Here is an 18,662-nt window from a genome sequence, read left to right as displayed (position 1 = left end):
CTGAGAGGAGAATGGAATTGATTTTTGGCATCTGGAGTTGAAATATATTTTTAAAAAATATATGCTTAAAATTTATGATTTGGAAAAGAAACATATTAGTTTAGGATTGTTCCTTTTGTTAGATGAAAGTTAAATATCCCTGTGAATATATTTTCTCTGTTCTGCATAAGTGCCAGATGCTTATTTTAAGTACTTGCATTTAAAAAACCTAAAATTAAAAATAACTAAATTTCCACTAAGTGCTCCAATATGGAGCTAAATAGAAGGCAATTATCTAGCTCAAAACCTGACCCTATTCATATTTCCTCATGTTTGTTTGTTTTTCAGTTGAATGGGAGAAATGTGAGTGCTGTGTTCATTATACTGTTTTAGTACTGTAATTGTGGGATCTACTAATGTGGTAAAACATGAAATCAGCCCCCAGACTTCTGAAGCTGAAGGGAGGCTGCACTGAAGCTGGGTTGCATATGAGGAAACCAGGGGATATGACAAAGCAATCTGAGTTTGTCTTCATGCACTGTATGAGATGGCCTTTTTAGCTGAGCTCAAAATCAGGTAACCCTGTTTTTGAATGGAGAATGTGTACATGTAATTAGGGGGAGAAATGACAAAATATTGGGTATTTTTCTTATTTTAACTGATCTGATTTAAATAATTCAGGTTTGGGTTTTTCAAATTGAATCAAAGTAAATGTATTTTTCTGCTCTTTTCATACAGGGGCATTCAAATGATAGAGAGTTAAAAGCCTTATTGGATACAGGCAATGGAACAGTGCTAGGCAGGTGCTTTAATCTAAATGTCTTGTCCGTCTGTTTACCTCAGAAAATCTGCTTAGTGAGTTCCTATTTTTACTTTGTGGGCTCCTTAGTAGTTATCTATGAGTGCATCAGGTAAATGGTGCCTCTGAAAATATGATTGATGTTCAGATACACTCATTTGATCAGCCTTTACAGAAAAATGCATTGAAAAGACCAGGTCACAGGTAGAGATCTCTGCAAAGGAAGGACACAGTCTTGTAAGACAGAATACTCTTCCTGAATTCTTGCTCTGCTTGGTTTTGAGCAGGTCTTTGAATAAAGCTTTTCCCAGCTGAGCAAATGTACAATGCTGGTAAATATTCAGTAACCTAATCTTGAAACTATTGCTTAAATAACTGTGTTTTTACCAGAACAAGAACCTGAAGCACAGCTCTCACCTGCCATATACCGAAATTCGTGAACTATAATGAATATCATGCCAGCCTCAGTCAGTAATTTTTTTATTCTAAGAGGAAGGGACAAACATGGTAGGAGATAAAGCCATCCTATTCCATTTGACCTTACAATACTGAACTGGGAGGAAATTCCTGTACCAGTGTGAATGCTCAGTGAGCAGTGAAGCTAGGTGAGGAAGAGAAGAAGGTTGGCTGAGCAGCCAAACCACAGAGCTGTACAACAGCAATTAGGGGTGTGTTCAAGTTTGTCTCTCATCCACTGTGCTGACTCTGGAGATTACTCTCCTCAGAGGAAGTCTGTGCATCCATTACTACTAATGTTAACCAATCTGAGAAGTGAAACCAAGGCACTGACTTCTGTTACTCACTTAGGTAAATGGAATGGCCTTTGGATTATGTAGTGAATGCCATACACCTAAAATACTGCCAAGAAAGAACTCCGCTGTATTTCTAAACTAGGAATAGCTAATTTTGTAGATTTTTCTCTGGGGTAACATTTTGCTTTGCTTTGCTAACAAGAGACTGCATTGAAAGTCTGAATGGAAAGACACATGCCTTTTACCCCCATGAACAGCCAAAATGTTTCTAAGCTAACTAGTGAACTGTTGTAATACAATTGCCTTTCATGAAAGCAGTTATTTTTGCATTCATTCAGTATTTCTGTTCTCCACTGGAAAACGTATTAATGACAGTGTTTACTGCTGCTGGCTACTTGTGACCTATTTTGTAATATTTTCTTTACCAGGAGGAGACTGCATGTCTTTAATAGAGAGCTTTGTTTCTGACTCTGCTGGCATTTCAACTACTGCTAGTAGTCTGCTGCAGCATCAGTGCTAAGTTCCCATTACTGATCATCATCAAGTGATGGAGTGATGAAAGCATTTGGTCTAAAAATATTCTACACTTTATACAACAACAACAAAAAACTTCAAGCAGCAGCTACTGTGGATCAGCAAGGCTGCCCAGAAGCTCATTTGGGTAAGCACCAACTCCACACTATTACTTCAGAAACTCCAGCTGGGGCATGTTTGAGTACATGTAGAATATGCAATTAAGAAGCCTTTCAGTCAAGCAGTTTTTCCAATGTAAATTTTGATCCATGGGAGGACTTGGAGGATACCCATCCATCTCTGGGATCTGAGCCCAGAATATTACCTGTGAAATCTAAATCTAGTCCTACTGCCTGTGTTATGTTAATATGAACGAACAAGTGGCATAACATTTTGTTCAGATAGTATCACTAGGGCAAAATTAAAATTGCATGTGGAGAGAAATGACCTTGAACATGTGGAGGTTTTTCTTCTTTTTTTGATTAACATATTGCCCTGCTCCAAGATTTATTTATTTATCATTTTTCACCAGAAAAGCAATGAGAAGCCCAGAACTGTTCCAGTTGAACTGTTTGTTTAATCCACAAGATGCCTGCCTTGGAACATCTGTCACCATGATATATTTTCCAACTGCCTCTTGTGGATAGCCACATAATACATCCTCCTATTTTAAAAATGACTGTCCTCAAAAGGGATGAATCAATATTTGATATTTGATTTCAATATTTGAAACTTGTGTGTTTCAAAAGCATTACATAAGAAATATAATTTTCTATCATGATGGTGGTGCCAATGAACATCTCAAAGGTTTTTTTTGAATTCTTTGACCAAATCCTATAAAAACCCACAGTTTTTTACATGACCTGTAGTCAATGGGTCATGAGACTTTTGTCTGAACTCTACAGTTTGACATACAAATGAGACGATGCATCCATAGTAACTAACTAACCATGCATGCAGTCGTAGCTTAGGATATTTAAGGTATCTAATCAACTTAAGCTGGCTCAGGATGAAGGAAGTTTATAAGCCCAATACTTTGCAAGTGGGAAATAACACCTAGATTAAATGTACACAATAAAGAAGGAAAAATATAAAAAACCCTGGACATTTCTGGAAACCAAAGAGCTCAGGGAAGACGTGAAACTATGTGGTGGGACTTATTTAAATGTTTCCTCATGTGGAAGTATAAGGAATTGTCTCTAATCTTTTCACAGTGAAAGATGCAGTAGGGTGGGAACAGATTTTAGTCTTGCAGTACAACTGTGAACTTAGTCTGATGCTCTAATATTGTTAGCTAAAGTACTGCCAGGGCTGTGTCAATGAAACTATTTAGCCACAGAACATCTCCTAAGTGTTGGATTGGTAATTGATTACAGGGTTGAAGTTATTAAAAGGGAGGAAAGTGCCACTGAACACTATTGGCCCTGCATTCCTCAGGTCATACTGCTTGAGCAGGAAAGCATGAACTTCTCTTTCATATTAAGTAGAACACAGGTAAAGTGATTTGAATCATTTTATGTAAATTTGAACATGAATGGATTTGCATTTCTTTCAAGGAAATTCTGTAAAAGCACAACATGTATCAAGACAAGAAAATCTGGGAGAAGGAACTTGGGGAAATAATAAGAGGAATGAGCCAAATAGAGGCATACCCAGAAGAGACTAAATCCTAGGAAAATCAGATACACTTACCTCACTCTGGTTTTAGCCCTAGCATGTGACACAAACTTTAATGTAGGTTTCATGTAGAGAATTAACCTGAGAATGAGTTAAAAGCCCCAAACTGCCCTACATGTAGGAGCCTCATCCAGTTTTGTAAACTCATTTATGACACATTTGTCATATTCCTGAGTTTTCTCCAGCATTCCTTGAATAATTTTTAATATCCTTCAAACCCTACAAAATCTTGTTACCTCATTATTAAGCCTGCTGATCTGCTGTTTCGTCTCTTCTGCTTTGATAATGAGCACAGCAGCACCAATTTCAGCCTCTGAAAAGAATTCAAATTCATGTAAATGACAAGAATATAATCACTTAGAAATGATCATACTGTTCTTGCACTCAACCAATCCTTTAAATTTAAACCTGTTTTGCAGTTGTCTAGGATGAAAATTAAACCATGGGTTTAATGTTCATTTTATTAATTCCACTTCTTTCAGACAGTATAAAGTCCATACCACTTTCTTCCCTCTGGACTTGAAAGGAATGAAGAGGACAACCTGGTGCCATCCACAGCTCGACACTTCTTTAAAATCATAAATATGACTAAACTTCAATTATTATGTCCCTGCTTGGCTTTCAGAGAAACAAGACATGTCCTAGTTGCTCCCATAATAAAGCTACTTAGCTATGAGGAGCTGTTTACTTCTAAAAGAGTGTTGGAAACAGTCCCTCTGTCTCTTTATTTAAAATCCTTTTTTGCCCCCATCTTGACAAGTTCCATTGCTTTGTGATGATACTTCACCAACCTTTTCAGGCTGTAGACCTGAAACTCCTTGTAATTAAAGGTTTTCACTCTTTAAAAAATCTACATAGTTCCATACCCCTCTACTTCTCTAACTTTTTAAAAAAAATGTTAAGAGCCAGGTTTACATATGGCTCTTAATTAATTGGGTAGGTTTTTTGTTTGGTTGTTTTGTTTTTTTTTTCTTTTGCTTTCTTCTTATTTATGGCTTCTTTTTTTTTTTTTCAGTTTGGTGTTAGAATGTTTTTATATTCAGTTTTGTCCTTGTGTTTAGCACCTTCCATGACCAAGGGTTAGGGAGCGTGAGGCAGATTGTACAATTCTTCTGGTAAAGCATAATGCATGAAAAACTAGTTCCCTCCACAAACTGTTTTATCATGACTGTCTGTTAGCAGGAAAACAACAAATGACCTTTGGGACCTTGAATTTTTTTTTACAATTGTGGCACTGAAATGGTACTGAGAGTACAAATATATGTTTAATCCGTTTATGCCACTAGTGAGGATGAAAGAAATAAAGGGAAACAAAAGGAGTTATGAAAACTGTTTTCTCTAAAAAGTGATTTTCCCAGGCAATGCCCACCTCCAGTTGTAGGAGATAACCTGGATTCCTGCCTGTGCTGGTCAGAACTGAAGTCAAAGGTCTGGCTTTCTTCGTTATGGTTTCCATCCTCAATCCCATCGACAATTCTGTTGAGAAAAATTGGAGTAATGGAGCAGTTTAATAAATATCATGTCCATAATTATGTTGTAAAAATTACTCCCGAAGGGCACATTTTTAAACAATGGTAAATTTTTCACAATATTAAGTTTAGAGAAAAGCAGAACCTATTATACTGGCATAACTTCTTGTGAGACACTAAACATGAAAATTACTGATAATGAAAGGAATGTGAGGCCAAGAGTAATTAACTGTGGTTTCAAAATTTTCATGACTTTTACAGCATATTCTGAGTCCAATCCAAAACTTCATGGACTATATTTTGCTTTTCATATCTACAGTAATCTGTTGCTATTCTTTCTTTTGCATAATCTCAAAATGCTTCACTACACTCTTGTGAAGCTAAAATCTCCCTGCAGATAATCAGGCTCTTATATTAGGTTTACTTAGGCAGGGTGTAAGCCTGAACATAATATATTTATGAAAACCTCTCTGTAAACATCAGTCAAAAGTATCATTTTCATGCAAATAGTTATTCTAAATTTCTTTAAAATGAACTAGTTCAGGCAGGGATATCTTGTTTGCAGATTTCATATAGGAAGATGTGCAGACCAGTCTCCAGTGCCCCAGTTACATTAACAATGGTATTGAATCTGACTCTTAGAAAAGGTATTTTTGTCGGCTATTTCTACCCATGTATAGCAGTTATCTCTAATTTGTCGTGTCAAGAAAGGGAAAAAAAAAAGGAATTTTATACAGTAATCGATTTCTACATTCAAAGAATAAAAACCAGGTATTGGAGGAATCAATACATAGTATTAAAAAACTTATATATTATGAATATTTTCTGTTCTCAGCTAAAAATGATCTGTTCCCAGCTCAAATAAATTATGCTATAAAGAGAACTATATTAAAGTCAGGGAAAGAGAATCATACAATTGCCAGTTGACTGATATGAACCATCAATTACTTGTTTTGTCTTACAGCAGACAGATGAGTTAAATACTACTCTGGAAGGGCTGAGATAGAAAATTCTTAGCCTCTCAGTCACTGGGGATAAATTTGTGATGATGAACTTTTCATCTAATAAAGATATTTTCAGGAAAGCTTCTTGACTGGAAATGCCTGGAGAAAAAGAACAAACAACACAGAGATATCTGTGGTGTGTTGGGCTTGAAAGACCCATGTAACTCAGACCTCTCTATGCCTACCACGTGTTCTTGTCCTTTTTGGCTCTTCCTATGGATTCAGGTCTCCATGTCATGTCTGAGTGTTCATGATGCCAGTTGGATGTTACAAGACTTGACTCTAATCTTAATCAACCTCTGGTAGAAGAGGAGACTCAAATGTAGTGCCTGAGCAGCCCTGGCCTATAATGCTATCTGCAGCTGAAAACCAGAATGATTACTTTGTCTGAAATTTGCTATAAAACCTCTTTAATGTCATTTGGCCTCACTGCTTCAAAAGGCAAATTTTAAATACCAATATCACTTTTGTAGAGGTTTCTAATTATATAAAATGCTAACATTTTAACTGCCTTTAAAGCACACAGAAGAAAGCTTACTCAGATGTGACTTAGAATTTATAGATGCTACATTCTTTATAGTGTTTAAAGATTCAGACTAAAAGGAAATTATACTAGCACAAAAAACCTAGTTAGAAGTGCCAGGTTTCTATGTGGAAAATATATAATGTGCAATATGCTTATTCATATACAATTATCCAGCTGGGGAACTACATAACCTTGTAAATTGAAAACATGAGGGGACAAAGGTAACTGGTAACCCTCACCCCTCTCTGAATCAGCTATTGTACAGCCCTGAATTCTCTCCTAAAGACAGAAAACTGCACTCTTAGAAGCCAAAAAGTCAGAAAAGATTAATATGTGACCTCTTCTATCTAGCTTAGGGCTAGAGTGCACTCCTCCGTGTGGGTCTAAGGAGATTCAATTACATAAAACCTCCTCCTAGGGCTGCCTTTATTATCACTTACATTTCTTCCTTTTTGGTGCTTTTCCACTTCATAGGCAGAACCCCAAAAGCAATTGGGAAGACTGGGCTCTATTCTAGAAACTACAATTCTAGCTTCTGCTCCTTGCACAAAGAGCTCTTTAAAAATTTGACCCAGTCTCTGGGCTTTATTGCTTTCACTGTGGGGCACAAAGAAAGACACTGAAGCACCTGTAAAGAATTCTAAGTAGTTTCCCCTAGGAAATATCCACAGCAAAAGTTTCTTAAGAAATTTCTTATACACCTCAGAACAGCACAGACTGGATATTTCAACCAGAGTCTTGTCTTTCCCTTTGCCAACACCAAATGTAAATGAGAATTTTAATTAAGGTTTTATTTTCTCCTTAATGTTTACAAGGAAACACCTAAAGTTATTTTTTAAAGTGATATTATGTCAGTTTAAATATTTTAATAATATAAACTCCTTCTAGGAGATAACATGAAAATGTTTTGTCTGGAAAAAAAAAAAGGCAAAAAAACATACATCTTGTGCCAGTTTTCCAGCCTATTAACAGAATTAGTCTACAGTTATAAAATTATGAATGGAAGCAGGAAATAATATATGTAAACATACATTTTCATATTTCCTCTTGCAGCCTTGGCTGCCAATGTCTGGATGCATAAGTTCAGAGCAATAATGAGCAAGACTACATTTCAGCAGAAAATATAAGAAAGTAGTTTTTCCCTGAATTACCACTTATTTTGTGAATGATAATCACCTTTACTCATAGCTGACTGAACCAAATTCATATGAGATATAGAAAAACAAATGAGAAAGTATCACATAGTGCTATGGTTTTGTTGGCATAGTGGTGTTTTGTCAAAGGTTGGACTTGATCTTGGAGGTATTTTCAAACCTAAATGATTCTGTGATTTCTATGATTTTATGAAAAACTAAAATTGTTTTGTACCCTGGTACTACTTATAAAATATATGATTAGGGGGAAAGGGTTCTATATAATCTTCCATGTCATTTTTTTTATTTGCATGGCTAGGAACTTGTGCTTTGACAGAGTTAAACAAATATTGTTCAAGCTGTGGCTATCTCACATTTGCAATGGCAAGTTCCTGAAACTTCCACTCTGCCTCTAATGAATAAAGGAAGTGCATGAACGTGAAAACCACTTCAATTTATAGAAGACAAAGCTTGAACTGGAAGATGAACTAATGCATCTCCTTGTATGTATGCTTGTGATTTCTCTAAAGAACTAAAACTAGGATTGCACTGCAGCAATTTAGCAACCGGTTACATAAATCACTTGTAAGTAGTGTATAAATTAAAAAATGGAAATATTTTAAATAAACCGTCATGTGATGCATCTTTGTTTTAAAAGACACAGCAAAACAGATTTGCTAAACTCTGTATTTAATGTCTGTATAACTTCCATTATCAGATTTCTTGTCTCTAATGAAAAAAACCTCTAAATATTTTCCAAGATTGCTTGACAATTGTTTTCCATTATAGTTCTGCACTCCAGTAATTTTTTGTATTTTCTTGGCTATGCTATCATTTCATTCACTTGCTTTCTAAATTTTTCTACCTCTGATGGACTCAGAATGTTTCATAGTGCTATTGGGGAAATGAATATTATAGACAAAATGACACCATAAGGCCTGACTATTTAAATAGTAATTTTTGCAGTTGCTCACGGTTTTTACTGGCCTTTTTGTGGGTAAAAATACTTTAGTTTGCAATAAACTTCTAAAGCCATAACATTCTGCATAGTGTGCAATGGTTCCTGCAATAATGTGGGATGAACAGAAGTATAAACTATTAAAGAATAACTCTTAGAGTGACAAAATCATGGTATTTTTAATAGGAGTCACATGATGGATAGGAAATGACCATTCATAGCTATTTCCTTACCTTGGGCTCAGATCTGGTGGGCCGCTGGCAGTCAGTGCTGACAGGTACAATTTAAGGTTCTTTTCCTTCCTTCTGGAGTAGTAATGGATCTCTGTTTCATGTTTGGCTCGTGAGGGGTTTGAACTGCAAGCACGGATAGGGGAATGAAAGGGTACAGTTCCTGAGGCCAGCTGCTTCAAGTTTCTCCCTAGGTGGCTTTTGCTGCTTGCAGTCTTCTTCTGCTGAGAGCTATTTGTGCTTCGTGTATCAATAGGTGAAAGGGTGCTGCTTTCTTCTTCTCCCTCCTCTTCCTCATCTTCATCTTCCACAATTGAAGGGAGTCTCTTCTTTATATTTCCATTTCCCTTGAGCTCTGTCTAAAATAACAAATAACACATACTAGCGTAAAATTGAGAGCCTGATGTTGCAGAAACCTATTTTTTTGCTGTTCATTCTGGAATAAACCCAGACCTAACACAGCTTTCATTTCTCATTAGAAAGAGGTCTTTAGGAACTTATCTATAGCTTCAGCTATAGCTATATGTGCAGACACAAGAAAAATACAAACACATTAAGAAAGGTCACTTGTGACATGGTCAGCAAACCCACTGCAATATGTTTTGTTACCAAGAAAAGGTACATGACTAGCTCTTACAAGCCATTTTTCATACATACACTTGAGAATATTAATTTTGTTTAGCTGAGGCATTTTTTCTTGAATGTTATGCTACTAGAATCTTGGTGGTCCACAGAAGAGATAGAGGCTGGTAATTCAAATAATGCCACTTTTTCACACGGAACGTTTCATCACATATAAATGGGATTTACACCAGTTCAGCTCAAGCCCAATGATCTCTGTAGCCTTCTAAATTTTTGTAACTGAAGAAATTGCTGGGATGGTAGATAGACTTTTCAGTTCACTCCAAGTCCTGTTAATGCACCAATAGTGTGATGGTTTTGGCTTCAGAACTGAGTCATCAGAATGCAGAGCTATGGCTGGTTTTGAAAAAAAATGCAATTTAGATGCTTGATGTTGGAACCATAGAAATTTAGAGCCAACACAGACCTGTGTTCTGTATTTTATGTACTAATTAAAGTGCAACGTAGGAGATCAATGGTTTTTTTTGGTAGTAACAAAGTATGCTGATCATGAGTGCAGACATGTGCCAACATAGACAAGATCAGACCTTAACTCAGACATAGGTCCATTTACTCCAATGGTACAACTTTCTGTATTTGTGGTAGGTGAATGGCCCAAGGCAGACTCAGATTCCAGGTCAAATTAACAAACCAAATGCAACTTCATGGTTTCAAAGGGAGTTGTTGTTTGTAATTTTATTTTTTTTCCTACTGGCTAGTCCTCTTAATCAAGCTTGATTAAGGCACTGTTAGCTTTAGATAGAAAACCTCAGATGACCCTGCATAGTCAGATATCCCACATTCAGGCCAAGTCAGATTGGCTGGGCGGAAATACAGATTTGGGGAATTTATCCAAATATTCTAAGCCTGTATTAACATCTGTCTAAATGTTCTGCAGCAGGGTTTTAATTTTGTTACAACACACTTTCGTTGAATGTATGCTTTTCTCTTCATATGTGTTGACAGATTTAGTGAACCGGTATCTTTTAATTTGAGACATATAGAAAGAGGTGAGAATTCCAAGTTGTGACAGAAGACATGATGTTTTTATAAAATAGAAAAGCCTTGTTGTCAAGTGTAGTAGTCATTCAAAGGCTGTCATGATGATTAAATTGTACAGGACCTGGCACTGATACTGCCTATACTCTACAGAGAAGGAGTGTTACCCATATTCAGAACTTTGGCTTGGGTAGCCATGTATCTAAAATGTAGACCTATAGGAGGATATTCAAATTTAACACCTGGGGAAAAAAGATCATAAAATGGGCAGCAGCAGAACTATCTGCAGGATGCTATTTGAATTCTCATTCTGAAAAAACTGAAGTCTGTTTTCAAGAAGGAAAGGAAATAGTTTGTTCTGGTTATAGTTATGTGCATGTTCAAAGTGAAGCTTGGCATAATTAAAATGTGATCAACATACCTGGGATAGTGTAGGCTTGTTGGATAATTTTGATATTACCTGCAAAAAACAAACCAAAAAGGTAGGAAGTATGTACATCTGTAAAGTTTGGATTCCAACGGGATACAAACATCTAAACCAAAACATTTATGTCAATACAAGAAAAGACACTCATGATAGTAAATTAAATGGTGTATTAAATTAAATGGTGGTATAACACTGAACTAAGGATAATCCTTGCAAACAGGTGCTCTGAGAGTAAAAAAAAGTTGTTTCATCTCAAATAAAAAGCTAGCTAATGAAAAAAAAAATTACTTTAATAAAAAAGTAGATCAATACTCCAAACTTGCAAATAAATGTAGATGTATGAAAGCATGGCTGGTAGATTTCAGTGCTGGGTTGGTGGAAATGCAGGAACAAATGCTCTACTTTGGCCCTGATTAACTCTAGCTCCTGTGCCAGCCTAGCCTGTATATGAAGATGCACTAAGTATCTCCAACACCTCTGAGAAATTTCCAAAAGCAGTGGTGGGACTGAAGCAAGTAGGAGCAAGGTAGTCCTGAGGAAGAGGTGTCTAGCTTATTCAAGGCCATAAATATTTTCTTTTCTTGAATTACACAGAAAGTAAAACAAAAGAAAAGGAAAAATCAAAAATTATACAGCTTTAAGAGTAACTACTTCTAATAAAATCCACTGGAACTGATGAGTAATATCTGTTGTGAAAATTCTTCTGTTTATTTGAATGGCCACATCTTGACTGTGAGAAAGTCTCTGGCAGCCTATATGCTGTATTTATATGAATATTTCAGTCTGCCAGGTAAAATTTTGAGATTTTTTTTTTCAGCTTTCCCAAACCCACACATCAAGGCAAAAAGTGCTTAACCCATCAGTTAATTTATTTTTCCCCAAACATATGTAGAATTTAGGCATTTCTGAAGGTCATTTGAATGTCTCAGTTTGTTTGACAAATGTCTGCAGAACTCCTAAATATTCAAATTTTGGGCACAGATTTGAAAAAAAAAATTGTATGCAGTTTTATAATTTTTTATTTTGTTCCAGGTCTTTCAGGTTAACCTAAAAACTGTTTTGTAGTGAGGGTATTAGTAGTGGTATAACATACAGAAATAAAATACTGAATATTTAAATTTTTGTAAGCAGAAATCCTACTCCACAACAGCCAAGCCAGTAGCAGGTGTATCATTAAATGTAGAAATACTAATAACTGCCAAACAGAACAACTGCAATAACGAGGCTATGTAAACAAAATAACTGCCGTGTTCTTACTGAGTTAGAGTACTCGATGATATTAGCAGGGAATGAGATGTCAGATTCTGAAATCTCATAAGTGGCATTTTAATCTATGCCAACTGAAAAATCAGTATCTTCAAGATCCAGGATGAGAGAAAACTAGAAATGTGCTATAATATTAAAGTCAGAATTGGGGAGTACTACTGGCTTGCTTTGTACATATGTTTAAAATATTAGTTTAAAATTGTGCCCAGAATCTTGGGACATCAGTTTGCTTGGCTTCTAGGCACAGCAGGAATGTTAAATAGCAGCCTTAATTAAAATTCCAGGCAAATCCAAAATATCAGCAGCTTCACAAAAAACATCTCAGAAAGCATGCATTTTCCTGCTGAAGGCTTTAGAAGTGACTTGTCACTTGTAATTGGTAACGTGGGTGAAGATTTCTCTCACTTATTGTTTTAATGTTGCTGTTTTCCCTCCTGAATATTGTTAATCCTGACTGTACATCTTGAAAGCACAGACAAAGAAATCATTATGTGGGTTTTAAGCTGCATGACCAGTTGCCAGCACTGTGCCCTTGCTTCTGGACCTCCCTGCTGCTCCTCAGCACAGGAGCCAGAGCCACCCATCGATCCCTCTCTGCTCTGTATCGCCCTGCCTTGGTCACTGCAGCAGGGGGAAGCTGGCTGCACAGCAAATGGGGTTAGTGGCAGCACTTTTTTGCCTTGTGACCTTCCCAAGAGAAGGGTAAAGGAATTTTTGAAGGCAGGCTGCTTTTTGCAAGGAGGGGAGGGAGTGTTCTCAGGAGGCCGTGTAGCAGAAAAGAAGAGTTAAGTACAAACACAGAGCCCATGCTGTGAGAAGCTGCTGATCAGACTTCTCCTGCTCCCCCAAACTAGCTCCTTTAACCCACTGGGGACAATTTCAGTCTGAAAATATTGATATTTAAAAATAAACTACAGAATAATAAACTATGGACCTATAAGCTATCTTTCCTATAGCACAAAATCCACATTACAGAGCCTTGTAATTGCTTCTATATAAATACACAGCCACCATACTCATTGCCTGCCTTACACAAACAACTGGGGCCTGGGCTTCATGGCTTAGTAGCTCAAAGTTGGCAAAAGGAACTAATCTGTGCCCAGTGAGAATTCTCAAGGATTTTGCTTCTAAACTTGTTCCAGCACCTCCTCTCTGTCTCTCCCTCCAGTCTCAGAGAGAAAAGATGAAAAAGAACTCGGACAAAGCCAGTCAAAGTGCAGTAAATTAGAAGTCCTCATTATGCACATAGCTTTATCTTTGTAAAAATGTAGCATCAGAGTAAATAATTAGGAGGTGTTGCCCTAGATTCTAGGATGCTAAAACCTTTTATTTAGGGCAACATATTAGTGCTGTCTTCTATAAAATGGTCAATTTTTTCCTTACGCCAAGAGTTTGCCAAATACCTCATATGCCTTTTAAAAGAAGTACAGCTCTTAAAGGATAAGGGCTGCTGAAAGAAAAAAACACAGATATTCAACTTACTATGCATTGAGAAAAAACCAGAAAGATTGATTTTAGCATGAGTTATGTGAAATACAGTCAGAGAGTCTAACTAAAGCATGATTTCAGCCCTGGTTTCTTTTTATGTCTTGTGAAACCAGCTACTAAATTTAATTTTACAAGACAAAACAATAATGGATCATGTACCAAAAGCAGGCTCATATAAAATTCTTCCATGTATGGAATCACAAATCTAGAATCTTCCATTTTTTTAATATCTTATCACAGATTTTAAAAATTCAGTAATCCTCAACACTGTTTATTAGAAGCACAAAAAGAATATTTCTCCATCTGAAAACAATAGTGCTTTGCTCTTGGAAGCCGGTGATGTGAAAATTTTTTCAGTGTCAAGAGGCAGCAGTCATTTATAAAGAATCTCTACCAGGAACTGGGACCAACTCAGGTAATTAGCTGTACAGTGATTCAAGATGAATTTCAATGATAAAACCCCATAGAGAAAAATATAGAGACACAGCTAAAATGGAGGCTAATATATGATATGTCCAGTCAGTAAGTTTGCATGCTGGGGCTCAATAGAATGTGCCCAGTGTTTGCTGGTCTGATTCTTGTTGCCTTCACAAAAAGTAGGAATAAAAATAGAAGCATAATTTCACTTATTTTCTTGTAATCCTTGGTACTAAAACACATGAATAACTCTTTATATTGAGGAGTCAAAAGGATAAAATACATTTTCAGGAAAGGATTTGAAATCAAACTGGAGTATTAATGTTCTTAGTCAGCATTCAGACATGGGAAAAGCCCATTTAGGAGCACTGGCAGGGTGGGATAAAACCCCAAGAATGCATGCCAGATGTTCTATTCTCTGCAAATTTACTGTATGGTAATGGAAGAGTCACAAGTACACGACAAGTGATTATTGTACTGCTGCAAAACGTAATGCCTCACATGCACTCAGGCCTCAGCTTTCTGTAATTAGGAAATTTTTAATGAAACATCACAAGTCCTCTAAATCACAAAAGACTCAATCATTCACAAAGAGCTTGTTAGATATAATTGTTTTATACTGAGCAATTTGCCAACCCCACCCCCTTTGTGTTTTTTTCTTGTTTTGTTTTTCTTTTTAAGACTTTCTATTGTTCATTGTCTTGTTCCTGTATTTTCTCAGGGTTACTCTTATCCGTCTCCCTCACTTAATAGCCAGATAAAGAAAGAGTATTTTGTGGAAGCAGATGTTTTCAGCATTCTCTGATACTTCTGACAATACAGAGTACATTGAAATAGCAGCAGCAAAAGTTGAACAGCAGATCTGTCACAGGTGTTTTTTCCTAGGGAGACAGTAATTGTGAATTACCATGAGCTCTGCAATCTCCTGTTAAGTTGCTGTCTTGAGTGTTTTGTTTCTTTGTAATTAACTTGTGAAATTGGTACAAATGTTTCATAACTGGCTACTTGTGGTTAGCTTTGGATAGTTTTTAGTTTGTTTGGTTTTTTTTTTTTTTCCAATTTAATACTGTCTTGGTTGCAAAATTCTCACATGAGCTTTTATATTTGGTGTTAAAAGTTTACTTTTCATATATTTCTTTAAAACCTGAATGTTAACCTCATTGCATTCATTAACTTTTTTAAAATTATACTTAAATTGTTTCATTAGCAATACAGGATGTATTTCATTTCTTGTTAAAAAGATTATACAGAAAACAAAAACTAATATCTCTTTCACTTGTGCCAAATTAAGAATAAATAAATGGAAAACGTGGATGGTATAATTAGTAATTTTTACTTCTATATGCTTACGTCCCTTTTCCCCACCCCAAAACAGGAGAAGAAATTAGGGTCTCAACTGCTCTGAAAATTCATCTTTCACAGTAAAACTGTAGCACTGTAGCAGTAAGAATTAAAAAAAAGGGAAAAAAAAAAAAGAAAAAGAACAGTCTGTCAATAAGATGAAAAGAAAACAAAAGGAGGAATTGTTAAAACAGACAATAGACCTGGCACTGACTGTACTGTCTGGCAGGTTGTATTTTTGGAGAAGCTTTCAGATTACTGCAGAAAAAAAGATATAGTAGAGAAAGCTTGGTAATACTGCTACAGTTTGATTACAGTCAAGTGAAGACTTACATAATAGAAACTACAATAGAGGCTAATACATTCCAAAGCAATAAAACTTATATGCTTAACTTCAAGCAGCTCTAAGGTTTGAAACAGGCTCATAAATATTTGCATGATTGGCCCTGGACTGATATTCTGTTAGACTCCTCAATTTGAGGCTGTAGATACAGTGAAGAAGTTGTGTTTCTTGTGTTAGCTTTATCTTTAAATGAAACTTCATACTAGTATTTATGTAAATATGTATATATTCCTTCAGAGAGTCTCTTGAAAAGAATAGAGGGGGACAATGAAGTGGATATTGAAGAATAATCTCCAGTTTATTATTGCCAATTGCCTCTTTATACATATTCCCAACACTGGCCAGGTGTTTTGTTAGCACTCACAGCACAAATGAGTGGGATGAGTGCTAGCAAGTGCCTCCCTGAGGATTGCAGCATATCTCTGGAGAATTTTTAAGAAAATTGCTTGAATTCTTTGAATTAGCATGACATAAAAAGACAGACAGTAATAGAAATCCATTATCAGTTTTGGACAGTGGTGGAATGCACACGGAACATAGTGTGATTAGCAATGGAATCTATCTCTGAACACTTACTATCTATGCAGTGCTGTACTGTACATACAGTGTATAAAATATATGTATATATTTATTATTACAATCATGTTATTATTTACCACATCACTGAAAGTCTTCAGTAATGTGGTAAATAATAGCATAATTATAATAATAAAATGTAATACATGTATTGAGTATTAAATCTATTTTCGGGATAACTGTATTTGCACTTATTGGCAGGTTTTGTAGCTCTGGTTTTACTGGGTGAAAGTATATATAATTAAAAAGAAAAATATGCAGATATATTATTTTTGATATCAGCAAAGACTTTGCATTTTTACATAAATAATTTTTTCCTTTTACATGCTTTCATATCTTTGAGCAGAGGGGTGGGTCTAGATGACTTTCAGAGGTCCTTTCCAAGCTCTGCTATTTTACTGCTCTGTTAGGTTTCAAGAAAAGTTGCACTAAAAACATTACCAGCTCAAAATTGGGAACACACGCTTGTATCAATGTAAAATGCCAGTTTGATACACAACTTGCACAGATTATAGACAGTTTTCTCAAAGACTACAGTACATTTAGTTTTACACATTTCAGCGTGTATCCTGAGGCTATAAGGACTCAAAGTCATGTAGAAACTCCACCACATAAGCCACTGTGACATGAACATTAGATATCAAGGTAATCTATGCCCTCAGAACTAATGTTTTTATAGAAGACATTGTGATACTATAATTTCCCTAATTAATTAGTCCTATATTAGCCAGAATAATAAAAGGACAAGTTACTGTACAAGAGCTTCTAAATGTAAGGTCCCCAACGGATCAGTGCTTTATCAACACAAAATAAAAGGAATAATAATATAAAAAAAAATTAAAATGAATCCACTTTCCAAATTTATATCATTTAAAGTTTAGCTATTTTAGGATTAATTCTATTTTCCATTTTTTACAGTATAGAGACAAAGATATTAATATTGTAAAAGTAATATTATCATGTTCCCTAAGGCACACTGAGACATATTGGAAAAAAGTTATCCCCTAGCATTCCTGTCTAATTAAAATAGAAATATGGTTAGATTCCAAGGCAATACTCTGAAAGCCAGGAGCTTTTCCTGTCTAAAATTATGTTTGACACAGTGTTTTATACCCCCCCTCATACAACAGTCTAGAAACATCAATAAGCTGCTTTGCTAGCCTGGATTTTTTTTTCAATGTGTTAACCTCGGGTTAAGCTTTATAATCTGATGGAGAATGTAATAATCCCAGGAAGTGAAATGAACGGGAATGGAGAGTGCTCAAAAAGAATCAAAAGCTAAAATTAGAAGTAAAATTTCATCACTTATTAAAACATGTTAATTCTAGTTGCAATGAAATTTTTTTTGTATTTGTCAAAAAAGTGCTAAGGTCTACATGTGAAAATCTTTTAATAAATAATGTAAAGCTCATAATTCCTGTCTCTTAATCCATTCACAAAAGTAAAAGGGTTGGAATTTGGGGATGAGTCACATCTACCTGACATAGTCCCAGACTAATGTAAATAGGTTAATTTCCTCCCCTCCTCTTTGTCCTTTTCCATATCTTCTATGATTCACCCTTACAGTGAATTGGCACTTGTTTTAGGTGTAAAATGGGAAAGATTTATAAAAATACAGAAACAAATGAAAAAACTATTAATGGGAAAGATTTCATAATTGCTCAAATAAGTTGTGGTGGGATGAGTCTTCTAATTGGAAAATGACCAGAAATCAGAAGAATAAATTATTAGAGACAAAACCAGACAGTGTAGGTGTCTGTGTCATTATTTTCAAAAATATCAGAATAACTGAAGGTTACAGAAATTAAACAGGAGTTTATTAATGAAAAAATTTCTTCAGGTAAGGTAGTAGGAAAGGAGAAAAAAAAAGGCCAACCAGTCTGTCTTTTTTGAATTACATGTTTCCTTGTTGCCTTATTTCTCAGCAGCATATCATATTGAAGGATATATTAGAAACACAACAGTGAGGTGATTGTCTTGAGGGGTACCGGAGGGGAAGAGATGACTCAGAGGCACCACACATCAGGCTCACCAGTAACTGTTAGTAAAAAAGCTTTATGAGCTACCAGACTAGAAAAAAAGGCATCAGACCTGGCCTACACTATAGCTTCAGGTCAGCCTTGCTCCCACACTAAGTGAAGTTG

At 35.7% G+C, this 18,662-nt stretch overlaps 1 protein-coding gene across 1 annotated transcript in view; it reads right to left on the bottom strand.

Moving 5' to 3' along the window:
* Positions 1–18,662, bottom strand: part of KCNH8 (potassium voltage-gated channel subfamily H member 8) — a 176,423-nt gene that overhangs the window by 7,604 nt on the left and 150,157 nt on the right. Inside the window, exons 12-15 of the mRNA XM_009086107.4 lie at positions 11,082–11,120; positions 9,044–9,399; positions 5,090–5,196; positions 3,957–4,033 (exon numbers count right to left, since the gene is read on the bottom strand). Of these exons, the coding sequence (XP_009084355.1) occupies positions 3,957–4,033; positions 5,090–5,196; positions 9,044–9,399; positions 11,082–11,120 (579 nt within the window). The remainder of the gene's footprint in view (positions 1–3,956; positions 4,034–5,089; positions 5,197–9,043; positions 9,400–11,081; positions 11,121–18,662) is intronic.

The sequence above is a fragment of the Serinus canaria genome, chromosome 2 (genome assembly GCF_022539315.1).
Source record: "Serinus canaria isolate serCan28SL12 chromosome 2, serCan2020, whole genome shotgun sequence".
Taxonomy (NCBI): domain Eukaryota; kingdom Metazoa; phylum Chordata; class Aves; order Passeriformes; family Fringillidae; genus Serinus; species Serinus canaria.
This window is presented reverse-complemented; position numbering and strand designations above follow the sequence as displayed.